This window comes from Poeciliopsis prolifica, unplaced genomic scaffold, assembly GCF_027474105.1.
Source record: "Poeciliopsis prolifica strain line A6 unplaced genomic scaffold, Auburn_PproV2 SCAFFOLD024, whole genome shotgun sequence".
Taxonomy (NCBI): domain Eukaryota; kingdom Metazoa; phylum Chordata; class Actinopteri; order Cyprinodontiformes; family Poeciliidae; genus Poeciliopsis; species Poeciliopsis prolifica.
The window spans coordinates 5,152,516-5,176,663 of NW_026562399.1; the positions used below are offsets into that span (position 1 = coordinate 5,152,516).

The window sequence follows — 24,148 nt, forward strand, 5'->3', positions numbered from 1 at the left end:
CTCAATCTCAGCATAACCCGGTATGAAATGCCTACAATAGCCACAGAGTCCTAAAAAGGACATCAGTTGTTTCTTCGTTTGAGGGAGAGGTATGTTCAAATCGCTTCAATGCGGTTGCTGGAGATAGCTCTGCCTTCGGAGGAAATCACATGACCCAGAAAAGACACAGAAGGCTGCACAAACTGCAATTTGCTTTTGACTTTATGACCATTTTCTGCTAGGAAATGAAGTAATTTCATGCTTTCAGAAACACACAGATTTTGATTGGGAGCCGCCAATAATAAATCATCAAACATACTGCAAAAGAGCTGTCTGTGGTGCGAGTGTCAAATGTGAAAGATTGTCATTTAATGCTTGGTGAAAAATGTTGGACTCTCACAGTAGCCCTGACAAAGTCTTGTGAATGTGTAAAGTTTATCATTAAACTGAAAAGTGAACCAGAAACTGGCTTTCTGGGTGAATTGGAACACTGAAAAAAGCATTTGCTAAATCAATGACTGTGAAAAACATGCTGCCTGTTGGAATTTGTGATAAAATAGTGTATGGATTTGGAACAATAGCTGCTCTGGCAATGACAGACCTGTTAACTTCTCTAAGATCTTGAACAAACCTCCACTCAACAGGTTGATCAGGAGCACTGAGTTTCTTCACAGCTTCTGGTTTGAAAGTGTATTGTTTTTGATTGGGATAGTAAGAATTTGATTTGGGCATTATGTGAATTGGTTTTTCATTTTTTATTATTATTTTTTTATTATTAAGCCCCATCATATTTGTAAGAAGCAAATCATGGTGATGGCAAAAAATAAATACTTTCTGAGTGACATATACAATCAGTTGTTTCATATGTTGCTTTTGCTAGAGGGCCAAAAGTTTTCCACCCGTCTACTGGATGTTTTGCCAAAGAGACATAAGGAAAAAAAAAAAAAAAAAAAATAATCAGTCAGTGTGAAGAAGCTCAGTTGCTCAGGTGACAATCAGCAAAAAAAAAAAACAGGTCTCAGCGGACCAGCATATTTGAGTTGCATGCAGCAAAGAGGGCGTGTCAGAAGGGAGGAGTCACCCAGCTCATCAGCTGGATCTATCTACATCACAGTGGAAGTGGGAGGGACTCTTTCACGAGCCATTTGCAAAATGGCCTCAGATTGTCGGTCTGTAATCAACCATTTAAAAATGTAGAGCAGACTTGGTGTTTTGAACAAATTAAATCAGTTGGAGTTTGTTTTGGACACGTAGCCCCGTGTCTGAACATTCAATAGACAGAAATAGTGAGCATGGGAAGGACTTTGTGTATTTCAGTTGTATATTTTACATATGTGTTGTGTGTGTTGGTACTTGCGATTTGCTGAACCAGAGGTTGCTCCAACGGCACCAGGTCTAGTTAGCTGGAATACCCTCCACGATGTCCTGTAAATCCACCTCTTAAAGGAAAAACTTGACCATCTGGGGAAGCCTCTATGGTTGACATCAAATCTTCCTCCTCGGGCTCTGTGCAACCTCCTGGTTGTTTCTGAATTGTCTCTGGAAGCAGTCTCTGGCCAATGTCCTTGTTGTCCATGGATTAAACAAACATCAGGCAGTGTGTTGCTTTGTGACTGCCCATACTGTCCTTGCTGTGGCTGTGGATGTTCAGGGCAGCCTGATGAAGCATGGTGAGTTGGCAGAATTGTGTAGTTGGGTCTCTTCAACCTCACGGTCCATACATGGGACACTGAAGATCAGTCGAAGCACCTGGTGAAGGCTTAGGTGGTGTTGTAAAGTTTCTTGCTGTTTCTTTCTCATCCGGGTGTTCTCAGCAACTGCAGTAAAAACAGTCTTTTCTTCTTCCCCCTCCAGGGGAGGCATAGTGTCTTCCTCCTCAGTCTTCGGGCCGTAGGGATAATGGTCATCAATGTCCAAAAAAAAAGTCTTTCCTCAGTGAGGCTGATGGTTGGTAAGGAGGAAGAGCTGGATAGTGTCTAGCGATGCCAGGTGGACCTGTTGGTGCCGCTGGAAGCAAGCTCATCGCAGCAGGTTTACATGTTGGGAAGAGAGAAAAACAATCATTAGCTTTCTCATTTTTCTGCTCTTGTTTGTTTTGTGATTCCTGTTTCCAAACTCTAAGTGTGTCCGTGTGTGCATACATTATTTGTAAATGGTCAAGTGAGATTTTTTTTTTTTGTTTCAGCAGCTGTTGTTTCTGTAGCACTAATTTTTCTTCCAATTCCATCAAATGCTCGGGTTCAAATTACCCATATTTAGGAAATCCAAATTTAAGATGCCATTGTGGCAAATACTGAACACATGATTCCCCATGTTTTCTAATCATCTTCTCTACAATCGGCCCAAGAGGAACATAATTACTAAATCCATCACTAGGCTCTTTAGAAGAGAAAAGTCCCATTCTCTAATTTTACAAACCTCTTACAATTTAAAACGTTTATTTGAAACGTTGACTTCAATTCTCAGTCTAATTTGATAGACCTACAACTCAGTCTAATTTGATAGACCTACAACTCAGTCTAATTTGATAGACCTACAACTCAGTCTAAATTAATAGACCTACAAACTCAGTCTAAATTAATAGACCTACAGAAATCAGTCTAAATTAATAGACCTAGGGGAACTCAGTCTGAATCGACAGACCTACAGGACTCGGTCTAAAATTGACAGACCTACAACTCAGTCTAAATAAATAGACCTACCAACCTTAAGATGTTTTGCAGCCTCTCAGCTCTGTTTTATCCTGTTGTGGCTGATCCAACCCGGTGGAGCACCAGAAGAGTCCTCTTTTTCTCAGACAGACCTGCCAGCGGTTTGGAGGAAAACCAGTTTGAAGGTTTGGTGATCAGCCCTCTCCTGAGGTCCACCGACTTGGATGAACCAGCGAAGGTTCCCGGCCAATGCACCAAATTGTGAAGTGCACAATTCAGAGACTGAGATCCAGACAAAAGTTAGGGAGCAAAAACAATCTTTAATACATCTGCAGACGGAGAGCAAGAAATATACTGCATTAGGCACAAATTAGGATCCGCTCTGAGGAACCCAGAGTTGCATAGTTACTTTATTCATCTCTCTTTACTACCGAGGCGGAGACTCGATCTTCGAAGACCAAACAAAAGAAACAAAGGAAAACATACGAAACCTTGTATGCTTATTCACTGTAATGTCTATGGGAGGTGAAAACTAAACACTCTGTCTCCATGCAGGGAAGGCCACGGGAAAAACAGCAAGTTCCCAAATAACTGTCTGGGGAAGTTCAACAACCCTGGAAACTTACTTCAGTAGACACATCTTGGTTCATTAGTTTGTACACCATTTCCAGCTGCACAGAAAAAACACCTTGACAATGATTCAAAAAACATTACATTTATATGACACATAAAGGAACATCATTTAATACGAATAAAACCTCTTCACATGGACCCGGTACCGTCGTCCAGCTCAAAGTCCTGCTTGTCTTTCATCATTTGTGTTGCTTTCATCTGCATGGATTTAATGACTCCAATCTGTTCAAACCCAAAACACAAGATTCAGTCGACTCTGTAAACAAATGAACACTTTGCAAACTTAACAATTTTATAATCAACTATTTTATTGTCCATCGTCCGTCAGATTTAGATGTGCTGTATGATGCGTTTAGGTTCCCTGTAAAACACAAATCTGATTTAATACCTCTACGCCCCAGCAGGGGGAGCTACCAGAAAGTTTGAGTCAGAAACTAACATGACTTCCTGCTGAAAGAAGGTGCTTTTAAACTACCATCATGGTTATTAATGGTTACTAACAGGAAACTGCAGGAGAGCATCCTGCTCCAGGTGCATGATGGGAGATGAGCGTCCTGGTGGCAGATCCAGTTGGTTTAAAAGTTATAATTGTTGTTCCCGGACTGTAGAGGGCGCTATAAATCATGTCACTTTCTGACGGTTTGATCAGATTTATTAAGTCTGAAATTCTCAATTAAGCTGCTGCTAAAAACTAAATGCTGATCATGAGAAGCTCCAGAAACGACTCTCACCTTCCCGACGGTGTCTTTAACACTCACTTCCTTCTTGTCTTCAAAGCTCTGGATCTCTCTGATGCTGTAAACTGGACTGAAAATAAGTTTTTCAGCTTCCAGCTCCACGTTACTGGGAACTTCGAATGAGCCGGTCTCTGACATCTTGGTTGTGTCTGTAACCATCAAAACGTTCTCCTGACGATCCATGGAGGCATCTCTGATGATGTAGAAGTGGCCGGTCTTTATGTCTGGAAACCGCTCGCTTCCAAACACCACAACTTTGATGACATCCGTCTCATCAGCGACTCCCAGATGGAAATAAACATTTTTGTTTTTACTTTGGTATTGGTTGGATTTCTCCACAACCTTCACAAACAGAACCTTCTGACCCAGATCTCCACTGGCCTTCAGATCCCTGATGGTTATTTTCTGGACCAAGAGATAAAAAATTAAAACAGATTTGATGACAAATAACACAAATATCCCCAGACAGACATAAATATAAAGTAAAACTCTTGGTTGTTCATGAACACCAACATTTCTACTCACCACATCAGAATTTATCATCTTCTGAAAGGAAAAAAAGAAACAATTTATTAGATGAAGACCTTCATGATTCAACGATCTAATCTGGATTCTCATTTTCTACCACAAATGTCCCTCCACTAAACTTTCCATTAATTAGATTAGATTCATCTCTCTGAAATGCCTCTCGTTGCTTGCTCTCCTTCTAGAGAATCACTGACTGCCTGATAATTGTCAACTCAGCAGTTTTCTTCATGAAAAGATTGAAATTCAGAATTTAAATCTTATCTACGTAATATTTTAGATTTTATGAGACTTGGGACAAAATCAGAGTAGAGTTGCTTTGACCAATAAAACCTGAAACATGTTAAACATGTCTGATGCGTCATGATGGCACCAGACAAAATGTAATATAAATTCACAATTGGTGATGATGATGTTTTTATTATGTTTTTCATGCTTTTGAAATGTAAAGTACTTTGAACTTTTTGGACTGAGAGAAAATAGATATTGTCATTGAACTTGAATTAAATACATCTCTTTATGATGCATCTGAATGAATTTAACTTTCTGATCTGACATGATGAAATAAATCAGGGGTTCACAGTGAGATGCAGCCTCCACATGTCCTCCTACCTGTGGACTGGGTCCAGATGAAGCACCTTGGTTCTGCTCTGGCTCTTCTGCTCCAGCAGAATCCGTCTACAGAAAGCAGCAGCACATGTTTAAAGCGTCTAAAGAGCTGAGAGTGTCTCAGACGGCTGGTAGGTGAGGAGAGTTTGATGTGTGTCAGAACAGGTTCTCACCTTCGGCTGGCTGCTCGTCTCTCCACCTTTAAAAGACAGAAACACATTGAGATGTTTCAGTATTTAATCTGACATATTTGTCCTTTGATCCGTTGGAACATGGTGAGCAGATGCTACACTGTTAGCAGGGTTCTCCTCCTGCTACCCGACCATCACTAAGATGATCTCTGAACATCTGCATCATTTCCCCACAGTGACCTCATAATCCACAAACTCACCACAACATGGAGCAATAGCATACAGCTGCCAGCAGGGGCATCATGTCAGGCTCCAGTAAACATGGTCTCTTCTATCTAACTGCTGTCTGAACACGAAGGAGGTTCTATAGACCAAAACATTTAGTCTAAATCTACTAAATAAAAACAGTTCTTACGGAAAACAAAGACTAACCCTCATGAAGGACAGCTGCTGACCCCACCAAGACCATAAAGCTCAGCTGGAACGAAAAACACCAACAGTTTCTGATAGTGTCTCAAAGTGAACCCAGAAACCTCCACCATCTCCTCTGAATCAGGTGATCAGGTTATTGATCAGCCCTGACTGTAACACACACCATATTGACTGGAAACTCACCTTCTTGTTTTTTCAGTTTGTCCACAAAAGGACGCAGCAGGTTCTGGACTCCAGAGTCATTCCTTGGTATCTCCTTCATTGCTTTGTTGACTAAGCGAATGGATTTCTCTGCTCCAAACTTCTGAATTAGGTTTTTAGGCAGCTCCCTTTTAAACTTGGAGGTGATCTTGTTTGGTGAGGGATATCCCGATTCAGTCAAAATCCTTTTCATTTTTCTGTATTGATCATCATCCAGCTTCTCAAAGATCTTGGTCATGGCGTCTCTCCACTCGTCTTCGGAGATGTTTGACATCTGTGATGCAGAAAGAAGGAAATGTCAACAGAATGATCAGAATTTCTTCAACCACCAATCTAACTGGAGGCGATCCGTCCGTGCAGACATTGACCCCTGACCTTTGAAGAACAGGTTGACTGAATGACACAGATTTAAAGGAAGCAGGTCTCTATTCTGACTGAACTGTTTGAAGTCATCACTTAAGAAGAGGTCAAAGGTTAACATTCTGGTCTAGAGGGCATCAAGGTTTCTGGCGGTCCTGATCGTAAAATTAGTTCTTTAAGAGATTAAACTTAAAATCTTTTCAGAATAATTGCTGTTTATTCCCTTTGACAGTCACTCAGTGTGAACCGAAAGATGATGCTTCAGATTAAAGCTTTTGTTGGAAACCAGAGTCTTGGCCTTGTGGGATGTTTTTCCACCAGGAGGGCCTGGAGGTTGTTTCCTGCACACCTGAATGTAATCGGCATCATTTAGCATAAGAGGAGTGGGCAGCCAGTTCTCCAGTGCTTGAGTGTTTGCCAGTAATGGTACTCAGAGCCCCTTCTAAGCTCTTTTTGAGTCTGTTCTCAGTGTTTTGATTCTGACTTTTTCCTCTGACCTCCTTAACAGAATTCCCTCATGGCTCCGTGGAAAATACCCTCAGAGTTGCCCAAGGCCCTCGGTCCAGTGACTAAGAATATCACAAGAAGATCCCTCTGGATTGTTCGTCCATACTGACTAATCTCCGCTCTACCATCCTCCGGTCTGCCGATTACCTGTCTGTCCTGCAACGTTCTACTACCATCTACCTCCACTGACCTGCTCCTCTAATCATCTGATCCTGGACCAGACACCTTAACTCCCACACACAACCCAAGCTCCAGTAACCAGCCACTTCCCCATCGCCCTGGTGGAACCTCCTCATATCACCCGATAAGCTGAACCGTTGTCAGTCGTTCTCTTTGAAAACAATCTTATCTCATCAATCTCTCAGCCTCCAGAACCAAGACTATTCAGGTCCTGTGGTTCCTCTGCAAGAAAACTCTGCACACACACTCATTGTTCAGCTCCAAACATTGACTTTTGTTTACCTGATTTTCATTCTCCTGTGTGTATTGAATCAGAAGGGTGGCGCTGAATAGCCACGTCCCATTCCGTGGTGAGTTATGTAAATATTTGAAATCATAACAAGAAAAACGGTCTGATGGTTGACGAAACGTAACAGACTGAGATGAGTGGGCGAGCAGAGTATAAATAGGCCACCTGGAAAATTAGGTGTGGTTTGGGCGCGGCCCAGCTCCCGAACTTAACACACTAACTGTAGATTTCACCAAAGCAGTGTTGATCTTCATCTAATAGATCAACCTGTGGAGAAACACAGCAGCCATTATGTTCTCTGACTGATCTAAAACTTTCCAAGAAGCACCAAAAACCCAAACTAATCAATATTCTGGGTCTCATTTATTTAAATAGAATCTGTATTAAAAGTTTTGGATCCTCAAAAGTAGAAAATGGACGACGAACACCAAAAACAAAACCAGCTTTAGAAAACCAGGCTTCCTGATTTTCTGAAGCCTTTAAGACAAGGATTCAGCTACGCATGATCTGCAGCTCAGCATTTTACATTTACAAGATGCTCCTGATAGAGTCTGGTTGTGCTCTGGATCAGAACCAGAACCAAACAGCGAGAAGTGCATTCAGCTTCTATGCACTGCAGATCTGGAACAAACTTCCAGAAAACAGCTGAAACACTGAACTCCTTTAAACCGAAACTGAACAACAAACCTGTTAGTTGGTGACTCTATAATTTTGTGACATTTTTGTTTTTATGATGTAAATCATTTAAACTGATTTTGTTATTCAAATAAACTCGACTGATTTAACGAACTTCTCTGTTCTGATATAAAGTCAAATGAATACCAACGGTTTCTATCTAGAGCTGTGAGATATCAGCATCTTACATTCCCAACAGGATTATTGTCATTGATTAAATCATTTTATTCAAGGGAAAAACAAGGGAACATTTCAATCAGAATGCAAAGTGGCTGATTTTGACCAGTTTGTTAGTCACTGAGAAAAACAGTGAATAAACTAAACCAGTAAAAACCATAAGATCCAGTAAAAATAACCAGTGTTTGAACTGGTCGAGCTGTAAAACTCACCGTTTCCTGTAGTTTTCTGCTCACTGCTGATGAAACCAACAGAAAATGGAGAATCTGGAAGCTGAAAGTTCCTGGTGACAGAAAAACAGATTCAGCAGAAACTTCTCCAAATGGTTCAGTCTGAAACTTTTACTCATAAACTCGATGCAGGAACTTTAAACCCAGTTTCTCTAAGGTTAAAGTTTGATTTAACTCCCTCTCCTCAATGAAATGCTTGTTCTGTCTCTGGCTGTAAAACATGAAATGTTTCGTTTGTGAACAAACGAAACATTGAGATTCTTTGTGAACAGACCGGCCTGACAGCAGGGCTGTTCACTGGTAAGGCGGAAGTTTAAATGAATTTGCATTCATGGTACAAGCGATGCAAATGCAAAGTATTCAGTCTCTTCCTCCAGCACATTTCTCCTGTTCTATTAAATCATGCAGGTTAGTTTTTCACTCAACAAACTATAATGGGTTGTTTGAAGTTTATGAATTAAGTCCAGTAATGAAGGAGTCGAACCATTTCTACTCAAAAAAATCGTATAGCACTTTAGGGTTAGAACATTAATAACAATTTACACACAATAAGTTTTAATTATTTAATGAGTATTTTAATAATTTGCATAAAATTACAAATGTTAATGTTCTGGGCTCTGCACAGCTGCTCCTCATTGAGAGACGAGGTGGTTCATGTGAGGAAGGATGAATGTCACTCAACTTGATCAAAGTCTGTGTAGGATTCGGATGTGGCAGGGCTGTAGCGATGGAACATCTGAAGCCTGGCTTCAAGGCCAGACGCCGTGTCCTTGGGCAAACACTTCACCCGCCTTGCCTGCTGCTGGGGGTCAGAGGGCGCGGTGCTGCACAGCAGACCCGTTTCTCTCAGACTGTCCCAAGGCAGCAGTGGCTACTGTCCTGTAGCTTTTCAGCATCAGAGTGAATGACTGTAGTGTAAACACTTTGGGTCCTCTGGACTTGATAAAGCACGAGGCGAGTCGGAAGCCATTTACCATAAATGTGTCGCAAATGTGACAAATCAGTCCACAAGATGGACGGATTAGTGAATGCAATGAATAGACTGTGACTCCCTGTGGATGAAAAACCCTGAAAGAGCCAGTTAGACCGGAGGGTTTGACCCAGTTCTCCAGTGGTTACAGTAATATGTCCTGGTCAACGTAGAAGTCCAACAGAACCAGCACTGTGGTTTGTTCAGAGTCTGTTTACATGGAGGTCATTGTGCTGTGGAAACCATGGAAACCAGACTGAAACACATCAAAGCGGTTGGTCGTCAGCAAGATATGTAACTGTTGAAAGTTTTTTCAGTGATGTTACTGTAGAATGAGAGGTTGGCTTGTAATTCTTCAGCAGTGATTCATCCAGACTTTTCTTTTATCAGACGTTTGATTCCTGCTGTTTTAAATGAATGGATGAAAAAACCTGAGGCCTAAAGCAGAGAAAACACACCATTAATTGTAGTGACATGTTCATTGTAGAGTGGATCAAACCCTTTGTGTTTCCACATTTACATGAACTTCCCCAACCTGCAGTATTTTATATGCCAGAAAATGTGTTTTTATTTAATTAACTGAACAATGTTAATGGCCGTCTAAATAATGCATGCCACTACCTTAATCTGTAAGGGCGTCTTCAGGGCATAGGACTGCAGAATGTTGTCACTGTTGAAGAAGAAGCTATTTTAACTTTCTTTGCAGGTGATGACATAAAACAATGATCTCGTCAGAGCTAAGCTACCACATTGATATTCATGTGGTGAATCCATTAAGCTGTTCTCTGAAATCCAATTTCACAGAAAAGTCTGAGATAAAGTTTTGTCTTGTAAAATCACATTGTTGTGTCTGGTCTACTGGACCCCAAAGTGCATCATACTACATTCAATCATTCGAGCAAAAATTCAAAAGACAAGTTTGGTTCAGTTCCCACTGCTGTTTCTACAGCAGTGGGAACTGAACTGTAGAAACAGCAGAATCCTGATTCTTACATATCAGGATTTATATTGCATCCACAAAATAAGTCCTTCTCATTGCAGCACACAGAAGATATGCTGAAGCCTTTCATCATTAAGCTATGGCATAGTAATGTCTTAAAACCCATGTTCAGCAAGTATAACATGAGTGGGGGCTCGTCCGGGATTATTTGGAGCATGGCACGGTTTAGTATGGAGGAGCTTTTAAGTAATCTGACCTTGTTTGTAGAAAAGTTTATTTATTTGAAACTGCTACACATTATGGTATCTCTGTGCCTAAGTCTCTGCTCAAACGCGAGTGAAAGGCTCTTGCCTTTAGTAGCGTAGTTGACAAAGGAATACTCTCCCTGTAAGAACATGGATCTCAGTGAAAAAATGTTGCAATGTGGAATTTTTTTGGTACTGTTTATTTGATAGAGACAGATTCAAGAAACACATCAAGACAATCAAATTAGCATAGCTAACTCACATCATTTACCCCTAAAAGGATCTTTAACAGTTGATTTACATAAAAAGTTGAGATCTACTGTAAATACAATAAACTTTTCAAAAAGAGAAAATTCCCTGTACTTGTATCAAGTCCAGATGTCTCCAAAGTGCAGCCACTCACATGTTGGTGATGGTGAGCTACTGGACAGTAGCTGCAGCCTCTGACCAGCAGCAACAGGCGAGGCGGGTGACGTGTCTGCACATCGACAGAGGACAGAGTAGGAATTGAACTGGCAACCTACTGATAGCAGGACGAACTCCTACCATGTTGACATCCATCCATCCATCAACTTGGATGGATGGCAACTGCATCCATCCAGGTGCAGCTGCCTAGCTCTCCAGCTAACGTTTGGGGCAAGAGGCGGGGTCACCCTGGACAGGTCGCCAGTCTGTCACAGGGCAACACAGAGACAGACAGGACAAATAATCGTGCACAAACCCACACACACACTTAGGGAGAATTTAGAGACCAATTAACCTAACAGTCATGTTTTTGGACTGTGGTGAAAGACGCTGGTTCTGCTCTCGTTGCTGAACTGCTGTTACTAGTTGTAATATTTCACAGACGCAGTGCCGTTCCTGCTCCTCCCACAGTGAACTCTCACACCGAACCTCTGCTTAAAGCTGCAGCACATAACTTAAAAAAAGATTTTAGACATGTATTAAAACGTTCACTGTCCCAACACAAGACAGATAATCTCTGACATAATAATTGATCTCCTCAGCCTCCTCCTGTGTTCTGCAGAATAGGCAACTAACCAGAACCAGAATGAATCAGCTCTCAGGAAGGATTGTTTATTTCCACTTTGAATGAATGTCTCCATTATTACTTCACATTATTTAATATAGGCAGATTTATTTGACTAATAATTTATGGAACTGAGAGCCTTACTGTTAAATATTATTTTACTGACAGTCAATCCAGGCGATTGGCAAAGATTGATGATCAGCCTCATTAGTGATTGGTATCGGCAGCAGAAAACCCGATCGGAGAATCCCGAACGGTAAGTTGTTTCTCCATTAGCACATTTAGGATTTTAACGTAAAAGACTCGTTCAGCTTTAAAATCTCTGGTTCTATTAAGTATTCATGGCTTTTGCAGCTTTAAGAATCTGGATTTTGTTTCGTTTTATTTTTCCTTTGGCCAGAAACGGGATTTTCTTCACCAGTCTATCCTCGAAGTCGTCATCTAGTTTGACATCAAAAACCTTAGCCAGGAGACGAGATTTAATAAAGAAGGATCTGGACTTGTTGTTGATCAGCACGTCCAGCTCGGTCTGCTCCTTTCCTGCTTCTATGATTCCTACAATCTGCATGGTGACCCTCTGGACAGCAGCAGCTTTCGTCTGGACACAAACAGGGAAACAAGATCATAATGAATTAATACACATGTAACCAAACATCTGAATTATTTGAATAAAATTAGTTGACATGTTTAGATTCCTGAATGATCTTTATAATGTTCTGTAACAAAGCATTGTTTTTATTCAGTTCAGTGATTCAGTGAGATTTTTTCCCCCTCATCATGTTGTTAATCTCATGTAACAAAAGGGCGGCGCACCCAGGGCAGCAGCCTCAGGCACCTATCTACCCAGGTCTTATGTTGTTTGTTAAAAGCAGGGATGTCAAACTCCAGTCCTAAAGGGCCACTGGGTGTCCTGTAACTTTTAGATGTGCCTCAGCTGCACCACCTGAATAGAATAAGGTTCTGGAGAACTGATCTACACAAGGAGGAGTTAACTAAGTCATTATATTCATTCATTCACTAGTCATTTACTTTGCATATAGAAAAAGCAAATCAAGATGCATAATTTTAATTCCACTTCACATTTATGTTCTCTGTCACACAGCGACATGAAGTTCTCCACTTTGGTTCAGGCCTGGATTTCCTGCAGTCTGAATAATAACCAGGTGATAACTGGTACCTGAGTAATTTTGATGAAGTCGGTGGAGTTCAGAGACGCCGTTTCACAGTATTGGTTGGTCAGTAGGTTGGTCACACTGACCGTATCTCCCACTGACTTTCCTGTCAACTGCTCGATGTCTTTGCGCCACAGCTTGATCCAGATGGATCCAGTTTCATCTTCAAGTTGGAACTCTTGTGTTTTTCTGTTGGCACCATCTTCCTGGGGACCAATCTGAGGATTATAAACCAATCCTTGAAACGATCCAACGTTTTCAGTGCAGCATAATGGAGAACAGAGCCACAAATCTCTTATTATTGCTAATTAGAGATTTGTGATTACTGCTCTGAGCAGTATTCACTTACCGCAATTATAGTTCCTTTAACACTCACTGCTGTTTCCTCCTTAAAGGATTGGACCTTCTTAATGGAAAAAAATGGACTCTGCAGCTCCATAGTCTTGGGAGCTTCGATGTCATTAGTCTTTGAGATTTTGCTGTGCTTGGTCACCTTCATAAACGTCTCACCATGCACTACATGCACGTTCACATCTGTGAAAAGGTAAAGTCGTCCCTCTTCTACTTTATTAAATAGCTCTTCTCCATAAACCATGACTTTGATGGAGTCGGTCTCGTCGGCGACTGCCATATGGAAGAACTTCTTCTTCTGGTTCTCTTTGGTTTCATATGTACGCAGAGCACATTTCTGAACAACCTTTCCACCTATTGGTTTTCCATTTGTGTCTTTACTTTCCTTCAGGAGCCTGATGCTCTGTCTCTGGAAACAAGATCAAAGAAGTGAAAGAAATTCATAAAGAAAAGTCCAACACAAGAACAAAATGGAATATTTTCAATGAAACCTAAATGTCCAACTCACCCAAGGAGGAACCTTCTGAAAAAAGATCAGTTAATTATTGGTTAGATATATTTACTACTTGGCTTTCATTTTTTGCAGTACATTTATATCTAAAAATTACATGCAATGTCGCTTTACAAAGTCATACACTTCTCTGGAGCACAGTGGGTCAAACGGCCTCCACGCCTCCAAAAACACACATTTTCACCAGGTGACAGAGAACAGAGCTGCATGGATGCTTTTTATTTTTGCTTGCAATATCCCTGCGATGTTGCCAAAGAAAGTTGCAGTTTGATAGGTCAGTTCAGTTCCTCTGAAAATTACCAGCATCAAGGACTGAGGCCTCCAAACGTGGGGCGTGCTAACCCCTGCACCACCACAGCACGCCTCTTAACACGGCAGGATTCATCCATAATGATGTGAAGTGTTATGTTTAGGTGATTGGCACAAACATAATTAGTCAATTAGCACAAGCTAATGCTGAATGCTAGCCTATGCTAGGCCAGTGACTCATGTTACGTTACAATATCTGAACGTTTACTATTAGAACTGGAAGTGTCAGTCTACATGCTGTGAAAACATGTCTGACACTCGGACATTGTCTGAATTTTATTTTTTACATGTTGCGCCATGCAAAGCCCCCATTACAGAACCCCTTTGGTAAATTATTTACATTTTTATGTAATTCAAACTGACAAACTCACCTTGTTTATCTTTAATTTCTTGGGAAAATCAGTTTAGTCATATGATTGTAACTACTCAACTAGCTGTGCAAAAAGTCATTGCAGAGCAAAAACTAGTGGGTGCAACTGCTACTGTTGGTTACTGTGATGATTACCTTATCAGACTGAGAACTTCCTGGATCGTCTGTAGAAGAAAAAGAAGAGTCAGGGAGTTTCTGCTCTGATCTGTAGTTTTATAAACAGACTTTGACCTGGTTCTGTCTGTGAGGTTGATTCATTGAACTCACCAGCTTGAGTTTCATCATCTGAAGAATCTGAATCAGATTCAAACCCTGTTAAACATGAAGAGCAGCAGATCATCAGCAGGTCAGATTAATGATATCAGGAGAGACCTGAGCTCAGGAGGTATGGACAGGCTGAACGTCTGAGTGGACCTAGCCCCGCCTTCTAGACACAGCTCCTCCTCATAGGTGTTTTTACATATCCATTGAATTTTAAATATAAAACCAGGTTTTGTTTCTTTTAAAACAATACAACCATGTTTGAGTGACTCTGATGTTAATAGGAGTTATTTACTCATTATCACAAGTTTATTACATAACATGTCAGAAAAACCCAGTTTGAAGACATGGGAGTAAAAACTCACCAGCTTTATCATCATCATCATTATCAGTCTTCTTCTTCTTCTTTAACTCTGTTAAACACAGAGAGGTGGATCAACATGAGTTAATCTGGTTCTGATCCGTAAGCCGACACAGAACTGAGATCAATCTAGCTGCAGGTATTTCACCAGCAGCAAATCACATTTTGAGAAATGAATCACAGGGGTTCAACTTCACTTTCTACCCAGCAGGGGGAGCTCTAAGATCAGCAGGAAATGTTCATTGTTCTTAATGGAGTTATTTTAAACCTGTTTAAAGGGACAGTTCAGGTTTTTCACCCACCAGATGGAGACTCCTGCTTCTCCTCTGACTCCGGTCCAGGTTTCCTCTTTTTTCCTGAAAAACATTTTAAACTGTCAAAGCTCTGCAGTTACTGAATTATAGTTTCATTCATAAACATTTTCATCACTGCTCTATGAACTCATGTTGTGATTATTTCTGGATATTTTCCTTTATTATCAGCTGGTTATCAGCTCTGAACTTCTCCCTGTTTTGGTTTCAGACCAAAATGCACAACATCCAAAACTCAGCAGTCAGGAGGAACCTTGGTTTTAACTTTGGGCTGACAGATTTGTTAGGATGGTTCAGTGATGGATTAAAGGTGCATTACAAACACCCAAGCAACAGCAGACCACCAGAACAACCCTGACCTGCCTCCTCAGGGTTTGTTCTGGACCATGAATGTTGAGCAGAACCTGAAACTGATCCAGCAGCATAAACTCACCTTGTTTCTCCACAAACGGACGCAGCAGGTTCTGAATTGCAAAATCTCTCCTTGGTATCTCATCCATGATCCTGTTGATTTCAGCAATGGAATCCTCCTCTCCATAACACTCAATGATGGTCTGAGGCATCTCTTCTAGGTGTACTGCTTCTTTCACACTTTTAGGTATTTTCTTCAAACATTCTAGCATATGTTTGTACTGCTGTTCGCGGAGCTCCTTCACAATGTTGGTCAAGGTTTGCTTCCATTTTGAGCTTTCAGACATGTCTGAGACAAAGAGAGATTTACATTACTGTTGACACCAACAAATATATCCAAATCACTTATCAGAATTTTTTTCCACAAAATTATCAGACAGATCTTTACAAAAAAATAACAGAGAATGAACTATTTTGCTGTCATGTTTCTAATGTAGGTGGTGCCCAACTTGGTCATTTCAATATAAAACACCAATCTTTTAATTAAGAATAATTCTCTCTCTCAAGCAAGGTGTATAGCTAAAGCACTGAAATGGGCGTGAGGGCAGGTGCAGCGGTTAGCATCCCTGCATTCCTCTACAAGGTTAGAGAAGACTTGACATGTTTTGTTGGATAACGCCAATATAGCTCAGTAATGTCTGACTAAAGTTTTTCACAAATGTGGATGTTCAGAGGAGACCCCAGGCTGGTTGCAATGTTTACAGTAGTGGTTCAATCATGGTATTTGTGCAAATCCTTCAACTGAACTCAATGGCTGACTGATAAAAAGTGATCCAAGTTGAGTGTTCAAGGAGAACAAGGAGCCCCAACCAAGCAGGCTCCTCAAGCGCTGAACTTTATGTGAAAACCATCTAACAGTTTCTTTTTTTTTTTTTTTTTTTAAGAATGTTTAATATTTTTTATTTGTTCTCTAAAGGTGCTATTCTCTTCTTAAGTGTTTTTATGTGCATTTTGATCCGGTGTCTCAATAAAAATGTCATGTTTTCATAATAATAAAGATTCTTGATTTGTGAACAAATAACTTTTACAATGAATAATAATACAGTTTATTTATATGGAGGTTATAAAGAATTGTTATTTTTAAAATTCAGAGCAGTTTTATGTTGCAGCTTTCATCCTGAAAAATAACAACTAGAGAAAATGATCCAATTCATGAGCAGAAACTGGATGGATCCCAGAAATGGACCGAATTATTTACCTGAAAGGTAAACAGAGCCAACAGAAAACATAACTTCTGCTCATTTAAATATCACTGTCTGTTATTCACCTTAGAAACAAGTTGTACACAGATAATCTCTTTAAAGTTTAATCTAAATTTAGCAATCAGCTAACCACCACCACCAGCAGCAGCTAATAAATTCAAGTTAGTTTGAACACAATTTGAATTAGCGATTCAAATTTCCTTTTGACTCTGTTCTTGTTCAGGTACAGTAAATTATATTAACTTAATGTTGCAAAACATGTAATGGTTTCAGAAATTAGCACGAAACGGAAGCTACTCACCGAACATCGTTTCCCCAACAGTTTTCCCTTTGGGGGAAGCTGCCCAGCAGTGAGCCGAGTTCTGTTGTTAAAGGAGGAAAAATGTTCCTTTTTGTTAAAAAGAACCTGATTTAAGCCTTAATATTCGCTTAATGAACTCACATGGTGATTTAAACCTCGGTGAAATGCGCAGTGAAAGGAGTTCCAGACGGGTTTCCTGCTTTCTTTTTGTCCACCTTTGAACGGGGAAAGTCTTGGCGCCACAACCGAGAGATGCGGGAATTTCCCATGAACTGCTGCGCTATTGGCCGTAACGTATCACCGCCGCCACGCTATTGGCGGTGACGTATCACCGCCGCCATGTTGCTGAGGGAGGTGCTGTTCAGAATCATAACAAAGTCCTTTTATGTAGATCCTTTTAAAAATTAATGGTTACTGCCCGAATCCTAAAATAACACAAATAAAACGTAAAAGAACAAACTGAAAATGAAACAAATGTTGGTTCTCATTTTAAAAAAATAACTTTTATCCACTGTTTTATAAAGAAAAGCTTATGTTAATATGTTCATAAATGTTTATAGTGATTTAATTTGCTTAGAGTCAAACATTGTTAGGTTAATTTCAAAAGGTGACTTACTCCTCAGAATTTTATCTCATTGAACAAATGTATTTGCAAACAGGACTGAATTTGCCATTTACAGAGTTACACTAACAATGTAATAATTTACATCAAGGTAGCAATAAAGTTTTACAGTAATTATTCACTTTTTTTATTTGTTTTTGTTGTTTTATTGTGTTAAGTGTTGACCTTTGTTCACCCACAGCAGCTTCAGGACTGTAAAAGTCCAGTATAGTCCCGAAGCTATAACAGATTCATGTCTGTTATAATTGTGGAGCTGCTGCTGATAGCTCCACAAGCAGCCGAGGCAGCTCTGGGCAGCAGGACGTGCAGTGGGTAAGAGGAAGTGTGATGGTTGGGGATTGTTGGGTTTTACTAACATGGATGTCACTTTGACATTTAGTTTCAGCCTGAAGATGTTTGATCAGCCAACCTGAGCATCATTTGCTCACCAACATGTTGGTTTATTTTAGCTGAAGAATGAGAACAAAAGCCTGTATTTAATCACATTCGCACTTTATTGTAAAGGAGCATCCAGCAGAACACATTGAACACATTGTCATCACCACCAGCTACACAGATGAGGAGGAAGAGGAGCAGGCCTTCTCCTGGTTGGTCAGTGGATCAGATATCTGGGAATGGTTTGGAGGAACGACGCAACATTTCATCCAACAACAACAAACATCAACAATAAACACGATTCAGAATAAATTATCCAGACTCCGCCCCCTCGCTTGATCCAGGACCAAATCAGACTGCAGGTCGGGTGGTGAACCATCACCAGGGGTCAGAGGTCAAGCCCTGCCGTGGCTCCTTATGTCACCATGTACTCCTGGCGCTTGTTGAGCCGCACCTGGCAGAGCGAGATGGCGCCCACCGCCACGTAGACGGCGGCGGCGATGAAGCAGTTGATGCCCACCTGGCGGTACAGAGCGTAGATCCTCTGAGGCGGCTGTTTACTGCGGGACAGAGCGCACAGCGGTGAGCCTGCGTCCTGGTTCTGATCTCAGCCTGACCCGGCGGCCTGACCCAAACCAGACGAGATCTGAACCCAGGCCAGATGTTTATAAAGTTACAGCCAAACATTAACAGCAATAATTTGGGGTATTTAGCCTGTCTTCAGCCGTATTTTCACCAAATTATTCATTAATTTATAAATGTTACCGTTTCAAACTTTTTTTCTTCAAACTCAGTATTTAGTTTGCTAATTACATGCTTAGTTTCAAACTAAAGGAAAGAGATTCATTTTCTCTTATATCAGAAAATATAAGAGAAAATGAATCTCTTATATGAGTTATTATTGAGTTACATGCAATAATATCTCAGACTATTATTGCTCATTGTTTAGATTTGATGTTTAGTCCAAGAACCAAAGAACAGAAAAACTAATCCAGACGTTTAGTCAAAACAAGATCATTACTGGGGTGGGTTCAGGCCTAAACATCCAAACCGTCTTGCGTTTCATGGACTCACTCTTCCCGGATGTCGGCTTCGGTGAACGGGACGTCCTCGATCAGAACCGCCGAGTTGGTGCTGAAGAAAATCCCCAACATGGCCTGGAAGACAAGGGCAGAGGCTCAACATGAGGCGCGGGGCGCAGCAGGGACGCTCAGACCAACAAAGTGGGGCATAAAATCAGGTGGAAGGAGGATTACAGTTAAAACTGCTTTTATGATGTATTCATCCCCTTTAATATGAAACCCCCAAATAAAATCCAGTACAAGTCATAAAATCCGAAAATACATTTAATCTCTATGGCATTTAATGCTAAGAACTTTTCTGTGAAGATCTACATGGAAAATGTTGTGTGCAAATTCAATCTCACACCGACTGTAGAATGTTCCTTTTCCAGGACGACCACCTGAATATCCAGCCACAGATATTATGGCACGCTTTATATGAAAACTGATTTATGGGTCAGAAAGAATGGCCTAGTCAAATTCCAGACAAAAGAATGTAGTGGAGAAAAACCCCAGGCCACCTGCAGCCACTAGCAGCTTAGACTCTGGAGGGGCTGAGTGCAGAGGCACACCACACTATTCAGATTTAATTTGGGAAAAAAAAAAACATTAATTATTTCTCCTTCTTCAGAATTAAAAAACACCATTTTGTGATGATCTGTGAGGTGTGGAAATGTGTCTATAATCGGACTTCCTGCTATGGAGAATCACATGAGGGTCACGTGACTGTGCCATGGAGGAAACAGTCAGAACAGACAGGAGATCAGTGAACCAGTCCCGATTAAAGACCATCATCCACCCCGGCCGAAAGATCACCATCACCGGGTGACCCCTCCGGTTAACCTCCCATCCCGTGAATTAGACGCAGACAGATCCGCAGCCACAATACATTCAGTTCAACTGCCTGGGATCCGTCTATGTGCTGACTCTCACAGGGATTATCCCGAGCCAGTGTTTGATCTGTATATCTTCAATAGCGTCTCAGAAATAAAACAGAACCCAAATATAAACCTTTCATATTTTGTATCAAATGTAAATCAGAATTATGCATTTGACAGCATTCTATCCAGGAAATAGTCGGCTCCCATTAAGCGTCTTACCAGCATGATGACCCCCCAGATGCTAATCACCATCCCGCAGGCGGCCATCTTCGGCCCACAGAACAGAAGCGACGGCATGTCGGCGTTCACCAATCAATCAATCAATTAATCAAATATTATTTTTCCGTTTGATTATCTGAACAGATCAGAAACGATCCATTGAAGGACAGAGCGCCGCAGTCAGCTGATCCTTGGCACTCGGCTTTACTCGGAAGCACTCGGAGCTCCGCCTCTTCCTCTGAAACGGACCAATAGCATTGAAGTGGTAAAATCGCGCAGTGTTCGCCACATCCTGTCTGATTGCCATTGTTGTTCTGGATCTTTATTTTTATCCTAAATATGTATTTTTTGATGTAAATGCCGCAGCATTGAATCCTCCTATTTGCTGCGAAGCTCCGGGAATCCGCCGCCGTTTGAAATTAAACACAGTGAGGCTTAAATGGAGCGAACGGGCCGCTAGCAGCAGGCTAACTGAAGCTAACGGCGGCTAACTGTTGTGTTAGCTTTGTTTTGTTTTTTTGTGATTTCGTTCAAACAATCACACGCTTCCTAAAATGACGTCAGCCTCTGCCAAGGTAAGCTGTCTCCTGGGTTCACCTGTCCGAACCTTTAATATTCTCAGTGTCCGAACCTTTTCAGGAGCTAATCTCTCAGCTGCGCGCCGAATCTCATTCAGAAACTTAGCCATGATATATTTTTTGCTTTAATACTAAACATGGTTGGACAGGATAAATAGTTTCTTTACGAAACAAATGATCAGATTCTGTAGATAAAATCGGCTCACATTAACATTATGTATAAGTTAAGTAATAAAGAAACTGTTGTTTGCCTTTGCTCCTTTCAGTTCAGTTTTTAGGCGAAAATAAATGTCATGTTTCAGTGTTTTTTGTTTCATAACTAACATGAACTTCATTCCTAACCACACTTTCACCACTTGGACTGTTTAGTCATTAGTCATCGGGGAAAGGCGCTGAATACTTCTGCACATCAAACTTTTCATTTTTTTAGTTGTAAATTGTTTCGAATGCTGAATTAATTTTTTCTGCTTCACAGTTGTATAATACTTTGTGTTCACATTGACCTCCAGTGAAACATATTTATGTTTGAGGTTGTAATGTGACCTAAATACAGAAAAGTTCAAGTGGCATAAATACTTTTGCAAACCACTGTACACGTAACAAATGTAACAACTGGATTGAGTGATTTAAAAAGTGATGATGTTCATGACTGAGTATGATGATGAAGAGTTGAATGTCTTCTCTGCAGGTTGGGGAAATCTTTTCTGCAGCTGGAGCAGCTTTCACCAAGCTGGGCGAGCTGACCATGCAGCTCCACCCTGTGTCCGACTCCAGCCCTGCAGGGTGAGCCTCACCCTTACACCCTCATCACAGCTAACCAACGCGAAGGCTCACGTTCGGCTCTCTCTGATATGAATCCGTCCTTTTAAACGAGTCAGATCTCTGAAATAGTCAGGAAACTGTCCATTCCTCTGTCTCTGTACACAATCACAGCAAACAGCAGCCATTTATTTATGAAAAATAAATCTATAGTTCTGTAACTGCCCATGTATCACACCTGTTCCCATCAGCTTGTTTCAGGCTTCATGGTGGTTTTTTTAAATCAGTTTGTATTAGAGCTGAAGTGTAATGAGGATCGATCCCTGTGGAACTCCAGAGACGCCTCTTACTTCCGGTCTAACAGCTGACGTAGTCTGATCTGGTTCTGGAGGCAGCTCCTCCACAGCGCCGCGGGTCGGTTCTGTACCGGCAGGACAAACTGAAGTGACGCTGTGTTCGTCCTCAGAGCCAAATGGACCGAGACGGAGATCGAGATGCTACGCCTGGCCGTGCGTCGCTTTGGAGACGACCTCAACAACATCAGCACCGTGATCAAAGAGCGCACCGTGTAAGTGTTAAAGGGGCAGTTATTCCAGTGTCCAGCAGGGGAAGCATGCACCGTGTCATGGTGACCTGTGATAGCAGCAGCTTTATAAATGCTGCACCAACATGGTGCTACACCAACATGGTATTTAGCAGAAGCCAGCACTACACTGGCAAGGTAGTGCTAAATTTAAAGGACTTTACCAACATGGTATTCAGTGAACTAGCGCTGAAGTGCTACACCAACATTGTGTTTAGCAGAAGCTAATGTTAAATAATATAGAAACATGGTATTTAGCTAAAGCTAGCACTACACCAGCAAAGTATTTATTTGAAGCTAATGTTATATGATTAGCAGAAGCTAATTGTAAAGTACTAAAATGGTAACTTTAGCCATGTTGGTACCTACCATGTGTCAGGGATGCGTTGCGTCAAAGCTCTACAGTTGTTGAATATTCCTAATTCTGTTGTTGATTTTGTCTAATTACCCAAAAGCATCAAGAACATCAGTAGATTTTAAACAGTTTGCTGTACAGCAATGCATTCTGGGCACAGAGTGAACATTTGCTGCAGCACATCACATCTGAACAGCCAATTAAATCAGTGCTTTAGAATTTAGCCAGAAAATTCTATTTAGGGGAAGCTAACTGCGCTAAGCGTTTTCAAAATTAGCAAAAATGCTAATGGAAAGATTAGCTTTGCTATGAGCATTAGCGACTTAGCAGGTCAATGGAAGTTCTCGCTGTTGAAGCCTCTCTGAGCTGCTGGTCAGCACCAAGCTGATGTGTACAGAGACAGACCAGAACCAGAACCCAAACCGACAGGCCCAGAACAGATCCCTGGTGTCTTATGATGATGTCATTATTAGGTTGATTTCATCACGTGTCTGATGAACTTCAGTTCTCTTCCTTTCTTGCTGTCGTCATCTTTTTTCTTCTTTGTGGGGGTCCTGATGACCTCTTGACCACTGTGTCCCGATTCCAACTTATCTCTGTGAGGTTGAAGCTGATTGTCTGATCTACTTCTTCTGCAGTGCTCAGATAAAGAGCACCGTGAAGAGGAAGCTGTACGAGGACAGCAGAGTCCCCATCGCCACCGAATCCCCCAAGAAAACTGTGAAGAAGGCCGCGGTTACCATGGCGCCAGCCCCTGTTCCTCCAACCCCCGCCATGATCGCCGTGCCGACTTCACAGGTCGTGGCGACGGGGATGCAGAACAGCCCGTCGTTAGCCCCACCCATTAAGAAGCAGAAGACAGCAGGTGAGAGGGGGGACTGAACGCTCTTCATCATCCTCCTCTTCTTCATCCTCATCCTCCTCCTCTTCCTCCTGCAGACGTCACGCTCAGTGCTCTCAACGACTCGGACGTCAACAGTGACCTGGTGGACATCGAAGGACTCGGGGACGCCTCGTCCAACAAGAAGCTGAACTTTGACCAGGGTGGGTAGACATTGCTGTTTGGTTCTGACCCATTTAACCAGAACCAGGAGGTTCTGTAGCTGCAGCCGGTCTAACGGTTCTTCCCTGGTCCCCCCAGAGAGCCTGAACCTGGACTCCAGTCTCATCATGAATTCCAGTGACCTTCCTCTGCTGTCCCGCTGACCTCTACGCTGAAGCTCCGCCCCTCCTCTTCCTACAGGCTTTTATTTTGAAAGGACAGTGGAGACAGTTTTACTGTAGAGGAGGCCGCAGGTTATTTAATCCCTGACCTGAACCAGACTGACCCATTGGATTCTGGGTCTGATCATCTGATGTTAATAAACAGCTGTTAGTTCTGGGTCAAACATCTGTAGTCATCGTCTTCTTCTTCTCCTGACATGGAGGACCGTCAAGAACATCTGGACTCTTTATTTCCAGATAACATTCTGGAGACTCCGGTTGTTTTATTTGGAAATATGTGAATAATAAAAGCTTCATTAATGCAGTATATCGTTTTATATCATTTTATGTGTACGGTTGAGACCAGGAGTTTACATATACCCAACCGTTATTTTTAAATCAAACTCAAATCAAAGATCAAATCTCTTACATATTCTCTCTCCAGCTCATA

General features: G+C 41.4%; 4 protein-coding genes across 6 annotated transcripts; 1 reads left to right on the plus strand and 3 right to left on the minus strand.

Moving 5' to 3' along the window:
• Positions 1 to 2,930: 2,930 nt before the first annotated feature.
• Positions 2,931 to 8,834, minus strand: LOC129370620 (uncharacterized). Of its 2 annotated transcripts, none has more exons than XM_055046721.1 (7): positions 8,299 to 8,834; positions 5,881 to 6,172; positions 5,308 to 5,333; positions 5,138 to 5,203; positions 4,526 to 4,543; positions 3,995 to 4,405; positions 2,931 to 3,485 (listed from the first exon to the last, which is right to left on the minus strand). In XM_055046721.1, exons 2-7 carry the CDS (start codon positions 6,170 to 6,172, stop codon positions 3,393 to 3,395), a joined length of 906 nt encoding a protein of 301 aa, XP_054902696.1. In that variant the 5' UTR covers positions 8,299 to 8,834; the 3' UTR covers positions 2,931 to 3,392. The 2 variants fall into 2 exon arrangements, with proteins under 2 accessions (XP_054902696.1, XP_054902695.1); XM_055046720.1 differs by having other exon boundaries at positions 4,526 to 4,546; positions 8,299 to 8,832.
• A 1,854-nt stretch (positions 8,835 to 10,688) lies between these two features.
• LOC129370617 (myeloid cell nuclear differentiation antigen-like) lies at positions 10,689 to 17,292 on the minus strand. The gene is made up of 11 exons (XM_055046713.1): positions 17,203 to 17,292; positions 17,062 to 17,122; positions 15,581 to 15,847; positions 15,139 to 15,192; positions 14,841 to 14,888; positions 14,482 to 14,526; positions 14,350 to 14,378; positions 13,533 to 13,547; positions 13,023 to 13,433; positions 12,679 to 12,891; positions 10,689 to 12,099 (listed from the first exon to the last, which is right to left on the minus strand). Exons 2-11 carry the CDS (start codon positions 17,066 to 17,068, stop codon positions 11,833 to 11,835), a joined length of 1,356 nt encoding a protein of 451 aa, XP_054902688.1. The 5' UTR covers positions 17,069 to 17,122; positions 17,203 to 17,292; the 3' UTR covers positions 10,689 to 11,832.
• An 866-nt stretch (positions 17,293 to 18,158) lies between these two features.
• rnasekb (ribonuclease, RNase K b) lies at positions 18,159 to 20,441 on the minus strand. Its single transcript, XM_055046893.1, has 3 exons — positions 20,220 to 20,441; positions 19,133 to 19,215; positions 18,159 to 18,618 (listed from the first exon to the last, which is right to left on the minus strand). Exons 1-3 carry the CDS (start codon positions 20,295 to 20,297, stop codon positions 18,474 to 18,476), a joined length of 306 nt encoding a protein of 101 aa, XP_054902868.1. The 5' UTR covers positions 20,298 to 20,441; the 3' UTR covers positions 18,159 to 18,473.
• A 48-nt stretch (positions 20,442 to 20,489) lies between these two features.
• Positions 20,490 to 24,025, plus strand: cunh17orf49 (chromosome unknown C17orf49 homolog). Of its 2 annotated transcripts, XM_055046891.1 has the most exons (6): positions 20,491 to 20,794; positions 21,486 to 21,580; positions 22,023 to 22,124; positions 23,133 to 23,359; positions 23,434 to 23,538; positions 23,636 to 24,025. In XM_055046891.1, exons 1-6 carry the CDS (start codon positions 20,774 to 20,776, stop codon positions 23,698 to 23,700), a joined length of 615 nt encoding a protein of 204 aa, XP_054902866.1. In that variant the 5' UTR covers positions 20,491 to 20,773; the 3' UTR covers positions 23,701 to 24,025. The 2 variants fall into 2 exon arrangements, with proteins under 2 accessions (XP_054902867.1, XP_054902866.1); XM_055046892.1 differs by lacking the exon at positions 22,023 to 22,124 and having other exon boundaries at positions 20,490 to 20,794.
• Positions 24,026 to 24,148: the final 123 nt, after the last annotated feature.

Coding starts and splice junctions, on each gene's coding strand:
- rnasekb (XM_055046893.1), bottom strand. CDS start 20,297: ATGCCGTCGCTTCTGTTCTGTGGGCCGAAGATGGCCGCCTGCGGGATG. Junction 19,216..20,219: donor TCTGGGGGGTCATCATGCTG/GTAAGACGCTTA, acceptor CTTGTCTTCCAG/GCCATGTTGGGGATTTTCTT. Junction 18,619..19,132: donor GAAGCCGACATCCGGGAAGA/GTGAGTCCATGA, acceptor TCTGTCCCGCAG/TAAACAGCCGCCTCAGAGGA.
- LOC129370617 (XM_055046713.1), bottom strand. Junction 14,889..15,138: donor GAAGCAGGAGTCTCCATCTG/GTGGGTGAAAAA, acceptor TGTGTTTAACAG/AGTTAAAGAAGAAGAAGAAG. Junction 14,527..14,840: donor TGATGATGATGATAAAGCTG/GTGAGTTTTTAC, acceptor CATGTTTAACAG/GGTTTGAATCTGATTCAGAT.
- LOC129370620 (XM_055046720.1), bottom strand. CDS start 6,172: ATGTCAAACATCTCCGAAGACGAGTGGAGAGACGCCATGACCAAGATC. Junction 5,204..5,307: donor AGACGAGCAGCCAGCCGAAG/GTGAGAACCTGT, acceptor TGCTTTCTGTAG/ACGGATTCTGCTGGAGCAGA. Junction 3,486..3,994: donor TTAAAGACACCGTCGGGAAG/GTGAGAGTCGTT, acceptor GGGTTTGAACAG/ATTGGAGTCATTAAATCCAT.
- cunh17orf49 (XM_055046891.1), top strand. CDS start 20,774: ATGACGTCAGCCTCTGCCAAG. Junction 21,581..22,022: donor TCCGACTCCAGCCCTGCAGG/GTGAGCCTCACC, acceptor GTTCGTCCTCAG/AGCCAAATGGACCGAGACGG. Junction 23,360..23,433: donor TAAGAAGCAGAAGACAGCAG/GTGAGAGGGGGG, acceptor TTCCTCCTGCAG/ACGTCACGCTCAGTGCTCTC.